The 21,974-nt window shown below is 46.7% G+C and overlaps 1 protein-coding gene across 18 annotated transcripts in view; it reads left to right on the top strand.

Moving 5' to 3' along the window:
• The window catches only part of lrrfip1b (leucine rich repeat (in FLII) interacting protein 1b), a 38,686-nt gene that overhangs the window by 13,879 nt on the left and 2,833 nt on the right, over positions 1-21,974 (top strand). The window contains exons 1-15 of one of the 18 annotated variants that reach the window (XM_014150860.2): positions 854-976; positions 2,448-2,534; positions 3,229-3,276; positions 4,549-4,596; positions 11,038-11,088; positions 13,223-13,303; positions 14,510-14,554; positions 15,022-15,087; positions 16,637-16,714; positions 18,577-18,612; positions 18,727-18,852; positions 19,112-19,375; positions 19,578-19,670; positions 19,918-20,013; positions 20,179-20,317. In XM_014150860.2, coding sequence (XP_014006335.1) covers positions 944-976; positions 2,448-2,534; positions 3,229-3,276; positions 4,549-4,596; positions 11,038-11,088; positions 13,223-13,303; positions 14,510-14,554; positions 15,022-15,087; positions 16,637-16,714; positions 18,577-18,612; positions 18,727-18,852; positions 19,112-19,375; positions 19,578-19,670; positions 19,918-20,013; positions 20,179-20,317 — 1,291 coding nt within the window. In that variant the 5' untranslated portion in view covers positions 854-943. Of the gene's footprint in view, positions 1-853; positions 977-2,447; positions 2,562-3,228; positions 3,277-4,548; positions 4,597-11,037; positions 11,089-13,222; positions 13,304-14,509; positions 14,555-15,021; positions 15,088-16,636; positions 16,715-18,576; positions 18,613-18,726; positions 18,853-19,111; positions 19,376-19,577; positions 19,671-19,917; positions 20,014-20,178; positions 20,318-21,974 lie in introns of those variants that run through there. The other 17 variants (XM_045698092.1, XM_045698093.1, XM_045698097.1 and 14 more) reach the window with 17 other exon arrangements.

A 21,974-nucleotide genomic window follows, 5' to 3' on the forward strand; every position in this document is an offset into this window, starting at 1 on the left:
GGAACTGTTCATTGAGGTTTGTTAAGTGAACCAAATAGATGTACTAGTCATCAATACATTCAAATATTTAGTGGCATGTAGTGGCCAAATTTGAAAAAAAGTTACAAATTACAATGACTGGGATGTGTTGTTGTGCAAATGACATGTCGGCCCATCTTTCAGTTAAGCGATGTGATGACTTTTGCAATGGTCTATAGTGTACAAATTCTAGGGCCTGCTATGCAGATACCTAGAAGGCCAATGCAACACTTGATAGTGAGAGTTTGCAGGCCCCCCATAGCCAAAGGCCCCAGTGCACACACATTGCCAGCACTGCCTGGCCTTATGCCACTGCCCTCTTCTCTTCACAGTATTTATACACATTCAGATTAAGAGTATGACAGCGGAGGATGAACTGGAATGGTGCCATTGAATCCTCAACGATCTTACGGATTTGATCTCTTCTGCAAATAGACAACGAAACAAGCATTAAAGATGACATGGACATCAAAATGTGGAATCTGATTATTTGAATATGTTTTAAAGGGAATCAGATGTGCTTGGTTGTAGGCTGGGCTGTTGCTAGGGGAAGCAGTGTTGTTATGGTCAGAGTGAGGGTGGGTGTGTCCTCACCAGTGCCCAGACAGAAATGCTGGCTCATCCACAGCCTCTCTCAGTAATAAAACTACATAGGGAACACTCCCCTCTTGTGGCTGCTGCTAGTCCTGCGTTTTTCAGAATCACTTTTATTCTTGTGATTGAAGATTGTGGTAGAAGCTGTAAACGGGTGCATATGTTTTCTAAAGGCCACTTCAGTGGTGAACTTGAAAGTGAGCTTTCACTTTCAAGTTCACCACTGAAGTGGCCTTTAGAAAACTTGTACTACTTGTACTTGTACTACGTTCTCATATGGTTTGGTTGTGGAATAGAGAGACAATCTTAAAGTAGTGGGTTTCTGTCCTGAATGGATTTTCTGTCTGCATTTTCTCAGTTGAAGGTAAGATAGCCAGTGATTTGTTTAGTATTTTATTTTGGGGCCCTGATCTCAGCTTTCACTGAACAACTCGGGACCTTATTCATTTTTGGTGATGCAATCATGACCTCTGATAGCTGGTCTGGAAGCTCTGTGTCACCAGACCAGATATCAGCTGATGATATTAAAACGGTTGTTGAGTGTGTGTGTGTGTGTGTGTGTGTGTGTGTGTGTGTGTGTGTGTGTGTGTGTGTGTGTGTGTGTGTGTGTGTGTGTGTGTGTGTGTGTGTGTGTGTGTGTGTGTGTGTGTGTGTGGAGTAGTGTTGGTGTGAAAAGACTGAAGTGAAGCTAGAAAAGACTGAAGCGGAACTAGAAAAGACTGAAGCGAAGCTAGAAAAGACTGAAGCGAAGCTAGAAAAGACTGAAGCGGAACTAGAAAAGACTGAAGCGGAACTAGAAAAGACTGAAGCGGAACTAGAAAAGACTGAAGCGGAACTAGAAAAGACTGAAGCGGAACTAGAAAAGACTGAAGCGGAACTAGAAAAGACTGAAGCGGAACTAGAAAAGACTGAAGCGGAACTAGAAAAGACTGAAGCGGAACTAGAAAAGACTGAAGCGGAATTAGAAAAGACTGAAGCGGAACTAGAAAAGACTGAAGCGGAACTAGAAAAGACTGAAGCGGAACTAGAAAAGACTGAAGCGGAACTAGAAAAAACTGAAGTGAAGCTAGAAAAGACTGAAGCGGAACTTGAAAAGACTGAAGCGGAACTAGAAAAGACTGAAGCGGAACTAGAAAAGACTGAAGCGGAACTAGAAAAGACTGAAGTGAAGCTAGAAAAGACTGAAGCGAAGCTAGAAAAGACTGAAGCGGAACTTGAAAAGACTGAAGCGGAACTAGAAAAGACTGAAGCGGAACTAGAAAAGACTGAAGCGGAACAAGAAAAGACTGAAGTGAAGCTAGAAAAGACTGAAGCGGAATTAGAAAAGACTGAAGCGGAACTAGAAAAGACTGAAGCGGAACTAGAAAAGACTGAAGCGAAGCTAGAAAAGACTGAAGCGGAACTAGAAAAGACTGAAGCAAAGCTAGAAAAGACTGATCATACGTATCAAATCATTTTTGTTCTATATTTAGAATAATATAATGATAAAAATATGATAACAATAATATGGGGCGGCAGGTAGCCTAGTGGTTAGAGTGTTGGGCCAGGAACTGAAAGGTTGCTGGATCGAATCCCCAAGCTGACGAGGTAAACTGAACAAGGCAGTTAACCCAGTGTTCCCTGGTAGGCTGTCATTGTTAATAAGAATTTGTGTGTGTGTGTGTGTGTGTGTGTGTGTGTGTGTGTGTGTGTGTGTGTGTGTGTGTGTGTGTGTGTGTGTGTGTGTGTGTGTGTGTGGTAATACTGATCAGAGACCATGGAATATTGTATGCTTTGATTTGACTGTTATACATACACCCTGTTGAATGTATATTGTCTGTCTGTGTCTTCTTCAGGCTGAGGCGAGACTGGCAGCGAAGCGGGCGGCCAGAGCAGAGGCACGGGAGATACGCATGAAGGAACTAGAGAGACAGCAGAAAGAGGTGACACACACACACCTCTGCATGGTGGTAATATACTTTACCAAAAACCTGTTTGTCTTCCTTACGAACAACATGTCTTAACCTACTGGCTTTCTCTTCTCCGTGGTGTCCTGCTCCTTCTGTCCACCATGTTGTTTTAGATGTATCAAAGCCAGAAGGTAGGCCTCCATTTTGTTTTAGATGTATCAAAGCCAGAAGGTAGGCCTCCATTTTGTTTTAGGTGTATCAAAGCCAGAAGGTAGGCCTCCATTTTGTTTTAGATGTATCAAAGCCAGAAGGTAGGCCTCCATTTTGTTTTAGATGTATCAAAGCCAGAAGGTAGGCCTCCATTTTGTTTTAGATGTATCAAAGCCAGAAGGTAGGCCTCCATTTTGTTTTAGGTGTATCAAAGCCAGAAGGTAGGCCTCCTTGCTTCAAATTTTCTCCTTCTCTCCTTCCTGTTCACTTTTCACTCCTATTGGCATCTGAATGCTAACTGTCGCTGTCAGATCAAAGATCAATGAATGTATCTTTCAAATCCCTTGACCTAAATCAAATCACTCGCTGTGTGTATCTTTTGTCTAACGTACGATTATTTGGGTTCAGCACTGTTAAAAAACAAGTCGCTTTTATCTCTTTCCATTTCCTTGTCTTTCCTTTCTAATGCCTTCCTTCCTCTGGTTTCCTCTTCCTGCCCTCTCCTCTCCGCCCCCAGAAATACTATGGTCTGGACAACAAATGGGGCCACATTGAGCAGTGGATGGTAGGACGTGTACTGCAGTATAAGATCCCTGCTAGTTTCTGCTAGACTGCTGTGACTGCATGATGACTCTGATAATATAATATACACTGTCTGTTGAAACAGCTTACTGCACTCTGATAATATAATATATACTGTCTATTGAAACAGTTTACTGCACACTGGTAATATAATATATACTGTCTATTGAAACAGTTTACTGCACACTGATAATATAATATATACTGTCTATTGAAACAGCTTACTGCACACTGGTAATATAATATATACTGTCTATTGAAACAGCTTACTGCACACTGGTAATATAATATATACTGTCTATTGAAACAGCTTACTGCACACTGATAACATAATATATACTGTCTATTGAAACAGCTTACTGCACACTGATAATATAATATATACTGTCTATTGAAACAGCTTACTGCAAACCCTAGGTAGTAGTAGTGTTTGCACTGTGTACAGTGCATTGCCTGCATCGCCTGCATCAAGGAAGTGTTTAGTAAATGTGAGGCATGCACAGTGTTGAACACAACACCCCCTGTGTTGTGCAATGTATGTGTTTAGTATTCTCTATTTCTATGTCCCATCCTGTTGATAATATCATAGTTGTCCTGGATATAGCTGGACCTAGTAGCTTGGCATGTGTAGGTGCTCTCGGGCAGCATGTGTGCTTTTAAAGGTCTGTTGTGAACCAGACCAGACAGGGGCAGAGTTGATCCTCATTTCACTAGATCCTGTACCGCTACGGGGGTCTCCCATGCCATCTGACAGGGGTTAAACCCTTTTCACTGTACTGGGATCGCCATGACAACCCAGCGGGAGGATTAAACCCATGTCACATGACCTAGGAGTTTACAGTAGACCCTCCTCACTCCACCCCCACCTCTCTCTGGGCTTGTCTAACCAGTGGCTGTCTGCCTGCATCAGAGTAGAGAGGCCAGGGAATGCATAAGTAGTGTACTATAAATAAACGCATGCAGTGTCATGTCATGTCCAGATATGGGTTTGATTCCATTTCAATTTCGGTCAATTGGAGATGTTCTATATCTAGGTCAACTGACAGGAATGGAAATGGAAATAACCCCAGCCCAGCCCCAGTGTTCCCAAAACCAATCCAGTTTTGCCCTGTGCAGATTGTGTTTTTGTTTGGTCTTTGTCTATAAAATCCACATCTGGTGGCAGAACCAGAACCACTTCCTTCTTGACCTTTCCTCCTGACCTCTAACCTTTAACCGGGTACTTTCTTTTCCTCTTTCCTTCCGGGCCTTCCAGGAGGAGAGTGAGAAGTACTCCTCCCGTCCTTCACGGAGACACACGTCGGTCTGTATCCTCTCCCTGTCTTCTCCTCTCTACCATTATACGGCCTGACTGACTCCCCTTGTCTTCTCTCTACCGTTATACGGCCTGCCTGACTCCCCTTGTCTTCTCTCTACCATTATACGACCTGACTGACTCCCCTTGTCTTCTCTCTACCATTATACGACCTGACTGACTCCCCTTGTCTTCTCTCTACCGTTATACGGCCTGACTGACTCCCCTTGTCTTCTCTCTACCATTATACGGCCTGACTGACTCCCCTTGTCTTCTCTCTACCGTTATACGGCCTGCCTGACTCCCCTTGTCTTCTCTCTACCATTATACGACCTGACTGACTCCCCTTGTCTTCTCTCTACCATTATACGACCTGACTGACTCCCCTTGTCTTCTCTCTACCATTATACGGCCTGCCTGACTCCCCTTGTCTTCTCTCTACCATTATACGACCTGACTGACTCCCCTTGTCTTCTCTCTACCATTATACGACCTGACTGACTCCCCTTGTCTTCTCTCTACCATTATACGACCTGACTGACTCCCCTTGTCTTCTCTCTACCATTATACGGCCTGACTGACTCCCCTTGTCTTCTCTCTACCGTTATACGGCCTGCCTGACTCCCCTTGTCTTCTCTCTACCATTATACGACCTGACTGACTCCCACTGTCTTCTCCTCTCTACCGTTATACGGCCTGCCTGACTCCCCCTGTCTTCTCCTCTCTACCGATATACAGCCTGACTCCCCCTGTCTTCTCCTCTCTACCGTTATACGGCCTGCCTGACTCCCACTGTCTTCACCTCTCTACCGTTATACAGCCTAACTCCCCCTGTCTTCTCTCTACCATTATACGGCCTGACTGACTCCCCCCGTCTTCTCCTCTCTACCGTTATACGGACTGACACCCCATCTCCTCTCTACCGTAATATGGCCTGCCTATCTCCCCCTGTCTTCACCTCTCTACCGTTATACAGCCTGACTCCCCCTGTCTTCACCTCTCTACCGTTATACAGCCTGACTCCCCTTGTCTTCTCCTCTCTACCGTTATACAGCCTGACTCCCCCTGTCTTCACCTCTCTACCGTTATACAGCCTGACTCCCCTTGTCTTCTCCTCTCTACCGTTATACAGCCTATCTCCCCCTGTCTTCACCTCTCTACCGTTATACAGCCTAACTCCCCCTGTCTTCTCCTCTCTACCGTTATACAGCCTGACTCCCCCTGTCTTCACCTCTCTACCGTTATACAGCCTATCTCCCCCTGTCTTCACCTCTCTACCGTTATACAGCCTATCTCCCCCTGTCTTCACCTCTCTACCGTTATACAGCCTGACTCCCCCTGTCTTCACCTCTCTACTGTTATACAGCCTATCTCCCCCTGTCTTCACCTCTCTACCGTTATACAGCCTGACTCCCCCTGTCTTCTCCTCTCTACCGTTATACAGCCTGACTCCCCCTGTCTTCTCCTCTCTACTGTTATACAGCCTGACTCCCCCTGTCTTCTCCTCTCTACCGTTATACAGCCTATCTCCCCCTGTCTTCACCTCTCTACCGTTATACAGCCTGACTCCCCCTGTCTTCACCTCTCTACTGTTATACAGCCTATCTCCCCCTGTCTTCTCCTCTCTACCGTTATACAGCCTAACTCCCCCTGTCTTCTCCTCTCTACCGATATACAGCCTGACTCCCCCTGTCTTCACCTCTCTACTGTAATATGGCCAGCCTGACTCCCCCTGTCTTCTCCTCTCTACCGTTATACAGCCTAACTCCCCTTGTCTTCACCTCTCTACCGTTATACAGAGTGACTCCCCCTGTCTTCACCTCTCTACCGTTATACAGCCTGACTCCCCCTGTCTTCACCTCTCTACCATTATACAGCCTGACTCCCCCTGTCTTCACCTCTCTACCATTATACAGCCTGACTCCCCCTGTCTTCACCTCTCTACCGTTATACAGCCTAACTCCCCTGTCTTCACCTCTCTACCGTTATACAGCCTAACTCCCCCTGTCTTCACCTCTCTACCGTTATACAGCCTGACTCCCCCTGTCTTCTCCTCTCTACCGTTATACAGCCTGACTCCCCCTGTCTTCACCTCTCTACCGTTATACAGCCTGACTCCCCCTGTCTTCACCTCTCTACCGTTATACAGCCTATCTCCCCCTGTCTTCACCTCTCTACCGTTATACAGCCTATCTCCCCCTGTCTTCACCTCTCTACCGTTATACAGCCTAACTCCCCTTGTCTTCTCCTCTCTACCGTTATACAGCCTATCTCCCCCTGTCTTCACCTCTCTACCGTTATACAGCCTGACTCCCCCTGTCTTCTCCTCTCTACCGTTATACAGCCTGACTCCCCCTGTCTTCTCCTCTCTACTGTAATATGGCCAGCCTGACTCCCCCTGTCTTCTCCTCTCTACTGTAATATGGCCTGCCTATCTCCCCCTGTCTTCACCTCTCTACCGTTATACAGCCTGACTCCCCCTGTCTTCACCTCTCTACCGTTATACAGCCTGACTCCCCCTGTCTTCACCTCTCTACCGTTATACAGCCTAACTCCCCTGTCTTCACCTCTCTACCGTTATACAGCCTAACTCCCCTGTCTTCACCTCTCTACCGTTATACAGCCTGACTCCCCCTGTCTTCACCTCTCTACCGTTATACAGCCTGACTCCCCCTGTCTTCTCCTCTCTACCGTTATACAGCCTGACTCCCCCTGTCTTCTCCTCTCTACCGTTATACAGCCTGACTCCCCCTGTCTTCACCTCTCTACCGTTATACAGCCTAACTCCCCTTGTCTTCTCCTCTCTACCGTTATACAGCCTGACTCCCCCTGTCTTCTCCTCTCTACCGTTATACAGCCTGACTCCCCCTGTCTTCTCCTCTCTACCGTTATACAGCCTGACTCCCCCTGTCTTCTCCTCTCTACTGTTATACAGCCTATCTCCCCCTGTCTTCACCTCTCTACCGTTATACAGCCTGACTCCCCCTGTCTTCACCTCTCTACCGTTATACAGCCTGACTCCCCCTGTCTTCACCTCTCTACTGTTATACAGCCTATCTCCCCCTGTCTTCTCCTCTCTACCGTTATACAGCCTAACTCCCCCTGTCTTCTCCTCTCTACCGATATACAGCCTGACTCCCCCTGTCTTCACCTCTCTACTGTAATATGGCCAGCCTGACTCCCCCTGTCTTCTCCTCTCTACCGTTATACAGCCTAACTCCCCTTGTCTTCACCTCTCTACCGTTATACAGAGTGACTCCCCCTGTCTTCACCTCTCTACCGTTATACAGCCTGACTCCCCCTGTCTTCACCTCTCTACCATTATACAGCCTGACTCCCCCTGTCTTCACCTCTCTACCGTTATACAGCCTAACTCCCCCTGTCTTCACCTCTCTACCGTTATACAGCCTATCTCCCCCTGTCTTCACCTCTCTACCGTTATACAGCCTGACTCCCCCTGTCTTCACCTCTCTACCGTTATACAGCCTGACTCCCCCTGTCTTCACCTCTCTACCGTTATACAGCCTAACTCCCCTTGTCTTCTCCTCTCTACCGTTATACAGCCTATCTCCCCCTGTCTTCACCTCTCTACCGTTATACAGCCTGACTCCCCCTGTCTTCACCTCTCTACCGTTATACAGCCTAACTCCCCTTGTCTTCTCCTCTCTACCGTTATACAGCCTGACTCCCCCTGTCTTCTCCTCTCTACCGTTATACAGCCTGACTCCCCCTGTCTTCTCCTCTCTACTGTAATATGGCCAGCCTGACTCCCCCTGTCTTCTCCTCTCTACTGTAATATGGCCTGCCTATCTCCCCCTGTCTTCACCTCTCTACCGTTATACAGCCTGACTCCCCCTGTCTTCACCTCTCTACCGTTATACAGCCTGACTCCCCCTGTCTTCACCTCTCTACCGTTATACAGCCTAACTCCCCCTGTCTTCTCCTCTCTACCGTTATACAGCCTAACTCCCCCTGTCTTCACCTCTCTACCGTTATACAGCCTGACTCCCCCTGTCTTCACCTCTCTACCGTTATACAGCCTGACTCCCCCTGTCTTCTCCTCTCTACCGTTATACAGCCTGACTCCCCCTGTCTTCTCCTCTCTACCGTTATACAGCCTGACTCCCCCTGTCTTCACCTCTCTACCGTTATACAGCCTAACTCCCCTTGTCTTCTCCTCTCTACCGTTATACAGCCTGACTCCCCCTGTCTTCTCCTCTCTACCGTTATACAGCCTGACTCCCCCTGTCTTCTCCTCTCTACTGTAATATGGCCAGCCTGACTCCCCCTGTCTTCTCCTCTCTACTGTAATATGGCCTGCCTATCTCCCCCTGTCTTCACCTCTCTACCGTTATACAGCCTATCTCCCCCTGTCTTCACCTCTCTACCGTTATACAGCCTGACTCCCCCTGTCTTCACCTCTCTACCGTTATACAGCCTAACTCCCCCTGTCTTCACCTCTCTACCGTTATACAGCCTGACTCCCCCTGTCTTCTCCTCTCTACCGTTATACAGCCTGACTCCCCCTGTCTTCACCTCTCTACCGTTATACAGCCTAACTCCCCCTGTCTTCACCTCTCTACCGTTATACAGCCTGACTCCCCCTGTCTTCACCTCTCTACCGTTATACAGCCTAACTCCCCCTGTCTTCACCTCTCTACCGTTATACAGCCTAACTCCCCTTGTCTTCTCCTCTCTACCGTTATACAGCCTGACTCCCCCTGTCTTCTCCTCTCTACCGTTATACAGCCTGACTCCCCCTGTCTTCTCCTCTCTACTGTAATATGGCCAGCCTGACTCCCCCTGTCTTCTCCTCTCTACTGTAATATGGCCTGCCTATCTCCCCCTGTCTTCACCTCTCTACCGTTATACAGCCTGACTCCCCCTGTCTTCACCTCTCTACCGTTATACAGCCTAACTCCCCCTGTCTTCACCTCTCTACCGTTATACAGCCTAACTCCCCCTGTCTTCACCTCTCTACCGTTATACAGCCTGACTCCCCCTGTCTTCACCTCTCTACCGTTATACAGCCTATCTCCCCCTGTCTTCACCTCTCTACCGTTATACAGCCTGACTCCCCCTGTCTTCACCTCTCTACCGTTATACAGCCTAACTCCCCCTGTCTTCACCTCTCTACCGTTATACAGCCTAACTCCCCCTGTCTTCACCTCTCTACCGTTATACAGCCTGACTCCCCCTGTCTTCTCCTCTCTACCGTTATACAGCCTAACTCCCCCTGTCTTCACCTCTCTACCGTTATACAGCCTATCTCCCCCTGTCTTCACCTCTCTACCGTTATACAGCCTGACTCCCCCTGTCTTCTCCTCTCTACCGTTATACAGCCTAACTCCCCCTGTCTTCTCCTCTCTACCGTTATACAGCCTGACTCCCCCTGTCTTCTCCTCTCTACCGTTATACAGCCTAACTCCCCCTGTCTTCACCTCTCTACCGTTATACAGCCTAACTCCCCCTGTCTTCTCCTCTCTACCGTTATACAGCCTAACTCCCCCTGTCTTCTCCTCTCTACCGTTATACAGCCTAACTCCCCCTGTCTTCTCCTCTCTACCGTTATACAGCCTGACTCCCCCTGTCTTCTCCTCTCTACCATTATACAGCCTAACTCCCCCTGTCTTCACCTCTCTACCGTAATATGGCCTAACTCCCCCTGTCTTCTCCTCTCTACCGTTATACAGCCTGACTCCCCCTGTCTTCTCCTCTCTACCGTTATACAGCCTAACTCCCCCTGTCTTCACCTCTCTACCGTAATATGGCCTAACTCCCCCTGTCTTCACCTCTCTACCGTTATACAGCCTAACTCCCCCTGTCTTCTCCTCTCTACCGTTATACAGCCTGACTCCCCCTGTCTTCACCTCTCTACCGTTATACAGCCTAACTCCCCCTGTCTTCACCTCTCTACCGTTATACAGCCTGACTCCCCCTGTCTTCACCTCTCTACCGTTATACAGCCTAACTCCCCCTGTCTTCACCTCTCTACCGTTATACAGCCTGACTCCCCCTGTCTTCACCTCTCTACCGTTATACAGCCTAACTCCCCCTGTCTTCACCTCTCTACCGTTATACAGCCTAACTCCCCCTGTCTTCACCTCTCTACCGTTATACAGCCTATCTCCCCCTGTCTTCTCTCTACTGTTATATGGCCTGTCTGACAAACATGTGCTTTCTTTTCTATATGTTATTGTGTATATAACTAATGATTCCGGAACGCTCTGAGGTAGAGGCTGCCTCTATACACAGCTCTAGGATCAGCTCACCCTCTCCAAATCCAAACCAGAACTGGGTTAGGATTCAAATGGGAACTTTTGGTCCTTAGGTCAGTGTCTAGGGGCAGCTTCAATCCACTGCTACAGCTGAACAACCCACAATGATACACAATGATGTGCTTTGATTGATTGTTGTGTGTTTGTGTTTATGTGTCCCTTTCCCTCTCAGATCTCAGACGATGAGGAACGGATGTCAGTGGGGAGCCGAGGAAGCCTTAGGGTTAGTATATACCATAGAGATCCTATTAAATGACTAGTTCTATGATATCTACTTCCTGCTTCTCTAACATCTCATAGTATAAGGCCTACTGTATATAGGACAGACTAAGAGCTCCATTCAATCTGTATCGCTGCAGTAAAGGCAATGTTCCCACGTTAGCGAAGGCTGCATTCACCGTAAGCGCTGCATATGTCGGCTTTACATTTCTATCTGGAATCTGTAACGCTTCAGCTAGCGTCCCACCTGGCCAACATCCAGTGAAATTGCAGAGCGCCAAATTGAAAAACAGAAATACTCATATTAAGCGTTCATAAAATATACAAGTGTTTTACATCGGTTTAAAGATGAACTTCTTGTTAATTCAGCCGCTGTGTCAGATTTCAAAAAGGCTTTACGGCGAAAGCATACCATGCGATTATCTGAGAACAGCGCCCAGCAGACAAATCATTACCAACTGTTACCAGCTAAGTACAGGAGTTACACAAGTCAAAAATAGCGATAAAATTAATCACTTACCTTTGATGATCTTCATATGGTTGCACTCAGGAGACTCCCATTTACTCAATAAATGTTTGTTTTATTCGATAAAGTCCCTCTTTATATCCAAAAACCTCTGTTTTGTTGGCGCGTTTTGTTCAGTAATCCACAGGCTCAGAGGCGGTCACAATAGGCAGACGAAAAATCCGAAAAGTACAGGAAAAGTTCGTCGAAACATGTCAAACGATGTTTATAATCAATCCTCAGTATGTCTTTTCTCTAAATAATCAATAATATTTCAACCGGACAAAAACGTCTTCAATAGAAAGGAAAAACAATGAGCGGCGCGCTCGCGGGAACGAGCGAAACCAGCACTGTACACTTCCGTGGTACTCTGACTAAAATTGCTTTTTACTCGTCGTTTTTCAAGATAAAAGCCTGAAATCATGTCTAAAGACTGTTGACATCTAGTGGAAGCCATAGGTACTGCAATCTGATTCCTAACCCATTGGATTCTCTATAGGCATTGATTTGAATTACAGCAAGATTTTTCTCAGGTTTTCGCCTGCCATATCAGTTCTGTTATACTCACAGACATTATTTTAACAGTTTTGGAAACTTTAGAGCGTTTTCTATCCAATACTACCAATTACATGCATATCCTAGCTTCTGGGCCTGATTAGCAGGCAGTTTACTTTGGGCACGCTTTTCATCCGGAATTGAAAATACTGAGAGAGGCTATCCAGGCTGAATAGAGCCCTGACATAACACACAGCTCATTGCACTTCCACTGTTCATATATGAAATCAAGAATGTCATCAATGAGACGGTACGGGTTGTAAAAGTCTCTTCCTCCATGTGTCATGATGTCTCAGAGATACTACACATGACTGAGGTAACATTCCGGTACATGTACCCGGTATCAGAGTTGGAATGTGGCCTTTGAAACATGGTTTAACCGTTGCAAAAGTCTGGGCGATTTTCTCTCTACCTTTTTAAAGGAACTCCTCCACGCCTCGTCCCATTATGGCGATGGGACCCCGCCTGAAGTGAGAACACCACCTGTCGTGTGAAAAACACCTCTATTTAAATCTGAGGTGATGATGATGGAATCACTGATGGTGAAGGTGTTCTATCAAAAAGGGGTTTTGAAGACACACAAGGTTCACACACTGAGAGTTGTGGCATTATCAAACAAACAAGACTACATGGATATAAGCTAGGCTAGTAGGACTAAGTTAACACTGGTACACAGACAGTTGTTATGGTAATGAAACGGTAGACTTTTGGCCGGGAAGACATGCATGCGGTTGAAATGGCTCATAACCCAACTAGTTATCAGCACACCCCAGACAGTGAACGTGGTTTAACGGGACGGTCTGGTTGTCGGCTGTATTGTCACCGCACTTCCCTTGTCATAATAACTGTCACTAATGAATGTCTGAAATGCCTCTAGACATAACAACATGCCTTTTTGTTTTGGTTCGTTGTCAAGGGAGTTGACAAGGGACCAAACACATTTTTATCTCTCTCTGTTGGGTTCATTTTCCAGAGGAATCATTTCTCTATTCATATTTTGTTTCTCTCTTTCACTCTCCCCTCATCTTTGTTTGTCTCTCTCTCTCTCTCTCTCGCTCTCTGTGTTGTGGCGTTGTAGAGAAACTTCTCATCTGATCTGTACTGCAGCTCCAACAGTCTCCCCTCCCTCAGACATCAAAATTCCACTCAAAATGGCCGGGTCTGTCCCCACTCATTTATTCCTCTCTCCTTCACGTCTCATCCCTCTTTCCATTTCCCAATGCTGCTCCATCTTTTCCCAATGCTGCTCCACCTTTTCCCAATGCTGCTCTACCTTTTTTGACCTCCTTTTTCCCCTCCTTACTTCCCTACCCACTCACTCTCCCTCCTTCCTTACCCACTCAACCTCTCCCTCCTTCCCTACCCACTCAACCTCTCCCTCCTTCCCTACCCACTCACCCTCTCCTTTCCTCCTTCCCTACCCACTCAACCTCTCCTTTCCTCCTTCCCTACCCACTCAACCTCTCCCTCCTTCCCTACCCACTCAACTTCTCCCTCCTTCCCTACCCACTCACCCTCTCCCTTCTTCCCTACCCACTCACCCTCTCCCTCCTTCCCTACCCACTCAACTTCTCCCTCCTTCCCTACCCACTCAACTTCTCCCTCCTTCCCTACCCACTCAACTTCTCCCTCCTTCCCTACCCACTCACCCTCTACTTTCCTCCTTCCCTACCCACTCACCCTCTCCTTTCCTCCTTCCCTACCCACTCAACCTCTCCCTTCTTCCCTACCCACTCAACCTCTCCCTTCTTCCCTACCCACTCAACCTCTCCCTCCTTCCCTACCCACTCAACTTCTCCCTCCTTCCCTACCCACTCAACTTCTCCCTCCTTCCCTACCCACTCAACTTCTCCCTCCTTCCCTACCCACTCACCCTCTCCTTTCCTCCTTCCCTACCCACTCACCCTCTCCTTTCCTCCTTCCCTACCCACTCAACTTCTCCCTCCTTCCCTACCCACTCAACTTCTCCCTCCTTCCCTACCCACTCAACCTCTCCCTCCTTCCCTACCCACTCAACCTCTCCCTCCTTCCCTACCCACTCAACTTCTCCCTCCTTCCCTACCCACTCACCCTCTCCTTTCCTCCTTCCCTACCCACTCAACTTCTCCCTCCTTCCCTACCCACTCACCCTCTCCTTTCCTCCTTCCCTACCCACTCAACTTCTCCCTCCTTCCCTACCCACTCAACTTCTCCCTCCCTCCTTCCCTACCCACTCAACCTCACCCTCCTGTTGGTTTCTTAGAATGACAGAATAGTAGATTCTCAAAACATAGAGCTTTTTCCAGTTGTACATACTAGATAGAATCACTGTTGTTTATCACTTACAGTAGAATGTTGGATTGTTTCCCTCTCTGTCCATCTTCAGCCCTCCATGCTCTTTATTGATGGCCCACGCACCCAGAGTCACAGGGTTGGTTCCTCTTTCCTATGACCTCTGACCTTTCACCACCTGTTTAGACAGTAGATAAATAGATAGATAGATCTGTGATGTGTCATTATAAGGCATGCGAAGAATGGTTTGGCAGAGGGGCTAGATGTTATCAAGACCCACATACAGTCCTGGCCCTAAAAGTTAGATTTCCAAAACACTTTGAAGTGTTAAGGAGAACGTGAGACAGTAAGCTGAGTTGCAGAAGTACAGTGGTGTCTGCTAGGTGGCATGCTATAAGACATTGTGGGATGTACAGCTGATCCTTCAGGTCCTTTTCCTGCATGATTACTGAGATGGACGTGTCTGTATACGTTCGTGAGGTGAAGTCTGATGCAGTGTGTGTGTGTGTGTGTGCGTGTGTGCGTACGTGCGTGCGTGCGTGTGTGTGTGCGTGCGTGAGGTGAAGTCTGATGCAGTGTGTGTGTGTGTCTCTCTCCTATCTACAGGGCTCTGTGTGTGACGAGGCTGTGCAGAGTAGCACACGGCGCTTTAGTGGCTCCATCTCTCGCGGTGTAAGAAGCCCTGACGCCCCCCTCTCTTACCCTGAGGGAGGTTACTTGGCATGCTCCCTGTGGCAACATTGGATTGCATAGTCCAGCAGTGGTCAACCCTCCTCCTGGAGAGATACGAGCTACTGGGTATGCAGGCTTTTGTTCCAGCCTTGCTCTAACCTGATTCAGCTAATCAACACCCAGATGAGCAGCTGATTAGTAGAATCAGTTGTATTGGAGCAGGTCTGGAGCAAAAGCCTACACATCCAATAGGTTTCTGGGAAGACAGTCGGCCACCCCTGGCCATAGTCTGTCTGCATGACAGTGTTGTCAGTCTCTACTTCTATCAGGATCAGTGGTGTCTTCTGTTTTTAGCAGACTCACCAAACAAGGAATCCTTCTTTAATTCGTTGTATTCCACTAATTCCCACCCTGTATTATCTTACGGTGCGTCTTTTGTGTTGATGACTTTTGGAAACACAGTGCAAAGTCATAGTGAGATTGTGTTGGGTTTTCAAGTATGTCTAGAATTGTGGTTGTTGTGACGGTTTTCAAATCAAAAGGGAGGCTTGAATAGACAGCATGCATGGAATGTATCACTGTGTTACCCTGATGAGGGGCCTTGCTTGGCATGCCCTATGTGCCAACGTGGAATTGCATTGTGGGGTCGACCCACCCTCCTCTTGAAGCGATACTAGCGGCAGGCTGGGTGTGCAGGTTTTTATTCCAGCCCTGCTTGAACACACCTGATTCTCTCCAGTAGGAGGGTTGGCCACCCCAGGAGAAGTCTGCATGACAGTGTCGCCACTCCACTACTTCTTTCTATTGGGGTTTCTTGTGTCTTTCCCACATGTGGATTTCAGACTTCCAGAAGAAGGAATCCATGTTTTCAGTTAGCTGTATTCCACCAATAACCATCCTGAATTATCTTACAGTGCGTCTTGTGTGTCGATGACCTTTGCAAACACTGTGCCAAGTCACAGTTTGATTGTGACTTTGTGGCGTGGGGTTTGCAGTATGTCTAGAATGGTGGAGTCTAGAGTGGAGTGTACACATGGAATTGTATGTGTCTGGGTTTTTGATGTGTGGGAGGGTTGTCTTTGGTCTAACAGGGCCTGGTTGACTATCAATGTATTCCCTTGTCTCTTCAGCTCTGTCTGTCCCTGCGTCAGCTCTGTCTGTCCCTGCGTCAGCTCTGTCTGTCCCTGCGTCAGCTCTGTCTGTCCCTGCTTCAGCTCTGTCTGTCCCTGCGTCAGCTCTGTCTGTCCCTGCGTCAGCTCTGTCTGTCCCTGCTTCAGCTCTGTCTGTCCCTGCTTCAGCTCTGTCTGTCCCTGCTTCAGCTCTGTCCGTCCCTGCTTCAGCTCTGTCCGTCCCTGCTTCAGCTCTGTCCGTCCCTGCTTCAGCTCTGTCCGTCCCTGCTTCAGCTCTGTCCGTCCCTGCTTCAGCTCTGTCCGTCCCTGCTTCAGCTCTGTCTGTCCCTGCTTGCTGACTGACAAACTCTGTGACTAACATCTCTCTCTTTTCCATTTCCTTCTCTTTTCCTATTTTATCCATCTTCTTTTTGTGCCAGCCTTCAGACTACAGTGGTTTTCTGGGCTCCAACTCTCGGGCCTCGTCCAGGGCCAGCTCTGCCCGTGCCAGCCCAGTGGTGAGCTCTCTTCATTGGTCACTCCCTCTAACCCGCAGCCTTCTTTAGGCCTAGTCCTTACATCCTTTTCTCTGTTCTCTATTCTGTTAAATGACTTCCCAATTATTATCATCCCAATGAAGAGTGTATTGTCCAGAGAACTGAACTCTATGGTCCTGTCCTGTGTGTCCTCATTGACAGCTGACAGTGCTCAGGTCCCTTATGCCCCCTGGTGGACATTACAAAGACTGCAGCTTTGGTACAAGCAAAGAATATATGGTCCCGACCTGGCCAATGTGAGGTGGGCCTCTGTGTGGACGCATGTGGGTGACACTGACAACTAACATGCAGCCTGGACTGGAGTGGATATGATATGACTAACTCTGTAGTGTCCAGTGATATGATTAACTGTAGTGTCCAGTGAATATGATATGACTAACTCTGTCATGTCCAGTGGATATGATATGATTAACTCTGTAGTGTCCAGTGGATATGATAAGATTAACTCTGTAGTGTCCAGTGGATATGATATGACTAACTCTGTAGTGTCTAGTGGATATGATAAGTTTAACTCTGTAGTTTCCAGTGGATATGATATGACTAACTCTGTAGTGTCTAGTGGATATAATATGAGTAAGTCTGTAGTGTCCAGTGGATATGATATGACTAACTCTGTAGCGTCCAGTGGATATGACTAACTATGTAGTGTCTAGTGGATATGACTAATTTAATTCTGTAGTGTCCAGTGGATATGATATGAGTAACTCTGTAGTGTCCAGTGGATATGATATGATTAACTCTGTAGTGTCCAGTGGATATGATATGACTAACTCTGTAGTGTCCAGTGGATATAATATGAGTAAGTCTGTAGTGTCCAGTGGATATGATATTACTAACTCTCTAGTGTCCAGTGGATATGATATGATTAACTCTGTAGCGTCCAGTGGATATGACTAACTCTGTAGTGTCCAGTGGATATGATAAGATTAACTCATTGTGTCCAGTGGATATGATATGACTAACTCTGTAGTGTCCAGTGGATATAATATGAGTAAGTCTGTAGTGTCCAGTGGATATGATATGACTAACTCTGTAGTGTCCAGTGGATATAATATGAGTAAGTCTGTAGTGTCCGGTGGATATAATATGACTAACTCTGTAGTGTCCAGTGGATATGATATGAGTAACTCTGTAGTGTCCAGTGGATATGATATGACTAACTCTGTAGTGTCCAGTGGACATGATATGAGTAACTTTGTAGTGTCCAGTGGATATGATATGAGTAACTCTGTAGTGTCCAGTGGATATGATATGATTAACTGTAGTGTCCAGTGGATATAATATGAGTAAGTCTGTAGTGTCCAGTGGATATGATATGACTAACTCTGTAGTGTCCAGTGGATATGATATGATTAACTCAGTAGTGTCCAGTGGATATAATATGAGTAAGTCTGTAGTGTCCAGTGGATATGATATGACTAACTCTGTAGTGTCCAGTGGATATAATATGAGTAAGTCTGTAGTGTCCAGTGGATATAATATGAGTAACTCTGTAGTGTCCAGTGGATATGATATGACTAACTCTGTAGTGTCCAGTGGATATAATATGAGTAAGTCTGTAGTGTCCAGTGGATATAATATGAGTAACTCTGTAGTGTCCAGTGGTTCCGTGGTTCAGAATCAGATGGTGATCCAGAGAGAGTTAAGCATGACTCTAAAGATACTTGTTGTGATGCAGTGTGTGGATATTCAGAGACGGATACAGTATGGGCATGGCCTGGATTTACGGTGTGTCAATCAACTAAATTTGTGACATTGTAAATATGTGTATCTCCTCTCCTTATCCTCTCCTAAGAGTAACCAAGTTGTTTTTCCCTCTACAGGTGGAGGAGAGATCAGACAGGGACTTCCTGGAAAAGGTACGGGTCACACACCTGATCTGAAACTCTAGCTTTTAATGTATTAAAGATGAAGTAGGGAATATAACTGTTGTGAAACAGCCTTCAAGACGGGCCTGTCCTGTTTCCTCCCAGGGTTCCAGGACTGCCTCTACCCTCTCAGCAGTCACTCTAGCATCGCTGGGCGGGCCCTCCTCTCGCAGAGGCAGCTGTGACACCTCTATCTCAGTAGAGACAGAGGCCTCCATTCGAGAGATAAAGGTAGGCCCATAGAGATACTTCTATGAGTAGGACCATACAGTATATCTGGGAAAGAGATGGTCCATGGTCTAAAGTCCATGTTTTTGAAATTATTTTGTTGACTCTAGAAACACTTCTGATTATTACAGTAAGTATTCCACGGTTGAAGACGAACAACGTCTGCATAGTTGTATTTGAGATATTAAATGCTTAACTGTTTTGCTTTGTTTCTCCCCTGACCTCTCACCCCTCCACTGTCCTCCATTTTGTCTCTCAACAGGACTCCCTGGTGGAGTCTGAGGAGAAGTACCGTAAGGCCATGGTGTCCAACGCCCAGCTACACAACGAGAAGTCCAACCTCATGTACCAGGTGGACACGCTGAAGGACTCGCTCATTGAGCTGGAGGAGCAGCTGTACGAGTCTAAACGAGAGTACAACGACAAGGCCAATGAGTTTGAGAGGGAGAGGCACGCCCACAGTGTTCTGCAGCGCCAGTTTAACGAGATGAGAGAGACGCTGAAACAGAGTGAAGAACTGCTAACCGTGAGTACTCAGGTCATCGCAAAGACTTCCTGCTAACAACAATACGGTAACAAAAACAGTACTTCCACTCAGAACATAACACTAACATAGATCTAACTTAGGTCTCTTGCTAAACTTGCTGTAGTCTCTTTTCCTGCTGCATACTCTCTGCCTTCTCCTCTGTCCCTTCTTTTCCTCCATCTTGCTTTCGTCCCGTGGCCAGGAGGTGGGCCAGCTCCGTCTCAAACGGGACAGCTGTGTTAGGGAGATCTCCGACCTGCAGGAGACCCTCGGATGGAAGGAGAAAAAGATTGGGGTACGCTCGCGGAATAGAGGGTGAACCCCAAACCGTTAGCCGCATCATTGCTCCGGGAAGTTCTACAGAAAACGCTTCCATTCCTCTGTCAGCTACTCAAGTTTAACGCTCCAAACTAACCAAGACATTTCCACTATATCTCTTTTTCCCCTCAATGCTTCTCTCTTCCTTTACTGTGTTTATCCTTCCCTTCTTTACCAACTCTTCCTCCCCCTCCCCCTGCTGCTGCTGCTTGGGTATGGCTCAGGCCTTAGAGAGGCAGAGGGAATTCTCAGACGCCGGCATGCGGGATGAGCGGGATAAGCTCAGGGATCAGGTGGTCCACCTCAAAGACGCTCTGAAGGTACAGCACCTTGAAGTACTGCTGAGTGAAGGTTTCCTCATCTTGACTTCAAAGAGGGCCTCCATGCACATGTCAGCAAACACTAGAACAATAGGAAGTTCTAATGGGCAAAATACTTTCTGAAAGATTATTCAGCTTTATTTTGCTCGTTCTCTCCCAAATCAGAAAAATGGGATAGTGCTGTCACCTGAAGTAACCACCAATGGGGAAGCAGGACAGATGATTGATGGGCCTCTCAGTACAGACTCTACCTCCCGATTGGCTCAGGAGTCCCAGCCATCTCATGGTGGGGAGAGCATGCTTGGTAAGAAAATAACCCACCGGTGCAATTGCTCATATCTGATCTCTGTTTATTTACCACCATCCTACTCGACTCATGTTGAATGATATTGTGCAGTCATGTTTTTTTATTTGACTTGTCTTCTGTCATTCGGATGAATCACCGTTAGAAATGTTGCATGATGGGATACAAAACGAGGATGGTTGGCTCTCTTTTTCTTTTTTCTGACGTCATTGTTTTGCAGTATTGTCCTCCATGGGATTATCATCATAATGTTAATTAATCCTGTTGAGTCAGTTGCTGATTCTGCATTCTAAATCAGCCGGGATCAAGGCCTTGATTGTATTCTCTACAAATGGCTCCAAATTAATTCCCCTCCAGCAATCCTTGAATTTCCGTGCTTGCACTCTCAGACGCTGAAGAATGACCTGTGTTTGGCCCTCCAATCTATACCCTGTGATCTTCCAGGCGAAGCACCAGAGATGCAGTTGGACCATGGCGAGGTGAGGACACCAGGGGGAAGCAGACTTCTACATGAGGCTGACAACTACTCACATGACCAGGAGAGGGCACTACTGGAGATAGAATCTTTGGACAAGTTAAACCAAGACAAGTTGAATGACAGCCTGCAGCAACAAACAGACACTGAAGCAGAGCAGGCCAAGTACTGTGACCAAGAGACACAGGTGGATGTTGCTGCACCTGAAGTAGCCATTTTGATGCATTTTGGTGACAAAGAGACTCAGGTTGAATATGAAGTAGAGAAACCCCAATACTGCGACACAGAAACCAAGGTGGAACCTGCTGAACTTGAGGGAGCCATTTTGGTTCAAAAAGAAAATACCATCTGCAGTGACAACGGAGATGGGGTGAATCAAAGAGGATTTGAACCAGAATCTCTGGAACAGGCAGAGAATGAGGAAAACAGTGGAGAAAGTAACAAGGAAGCTGTACCAGTAAGCGGTGGCACTGACGGACAATGTGAGGAGAACACAAACCTTGAGAATGGACGGGAAAACACAGATGACTTAACCTCCACAATCACCCGACCTCAACCCAATTGAGATGGTTTGGGATGAGTTCGACCGCAGTGAAGGAAAAGCAGCAACAAGTGCCCAGAATATGTGGGAACTCCTTCAAGGCTGTTGGAAAAGCATTCCTCATGAAGCTGGTTGAGAGAATGCCAAGAGTGTGCAAAGCTCTCATCAAGGCAAAGGGTGGCTACTTTGAAGAATCTAAAATATATTTTGATTTGTTTAACACTTTTTTGCTTACTGCATGATTCCATATGTGTTATTTCATAGTTTTGATGTCTTTACTATTATTCTACAATGTAGAAAATAATAAAAATAAAGAAAAACCCTTAAATGAGTAGGTGTGTCTAAACTTTTGACTGGTACATATATATTTTTATTTATTTAACCTTTATTTAACTAGGCAAGTCAGTTAAGAACCAATTCTTATTTTCAATGACAGCCTAGAAACAGTGGGTTAACTGCCTTGTTCAGGGGCAGAATGACAGATTTTTACCTTGTCAGCTTGGGGATTCGATCTTGCAACCTTCCGGTTACTAGTCCAACGCTCTAACCACTAGGCTACCTGCCGCCCTTATTTAAATAAAGAATCTGGGTAATTAAATACAATGTGTTGTATGTATTACAAAAATAATACAGATTAGAAA

Source organism: Salmo salar, chromosome ssa16, assembly GCF_905237065.1.
Source record: "Salmo salar chromosome ssa16, Ssal_v3.1, whole genome shotgun sequence".
Lineage (NCBI taxonomy): Eukaryota > Metazoa > Chordata > Actinopteri > Salmoniformes > Salmonidae > Salmo > Salmo salar.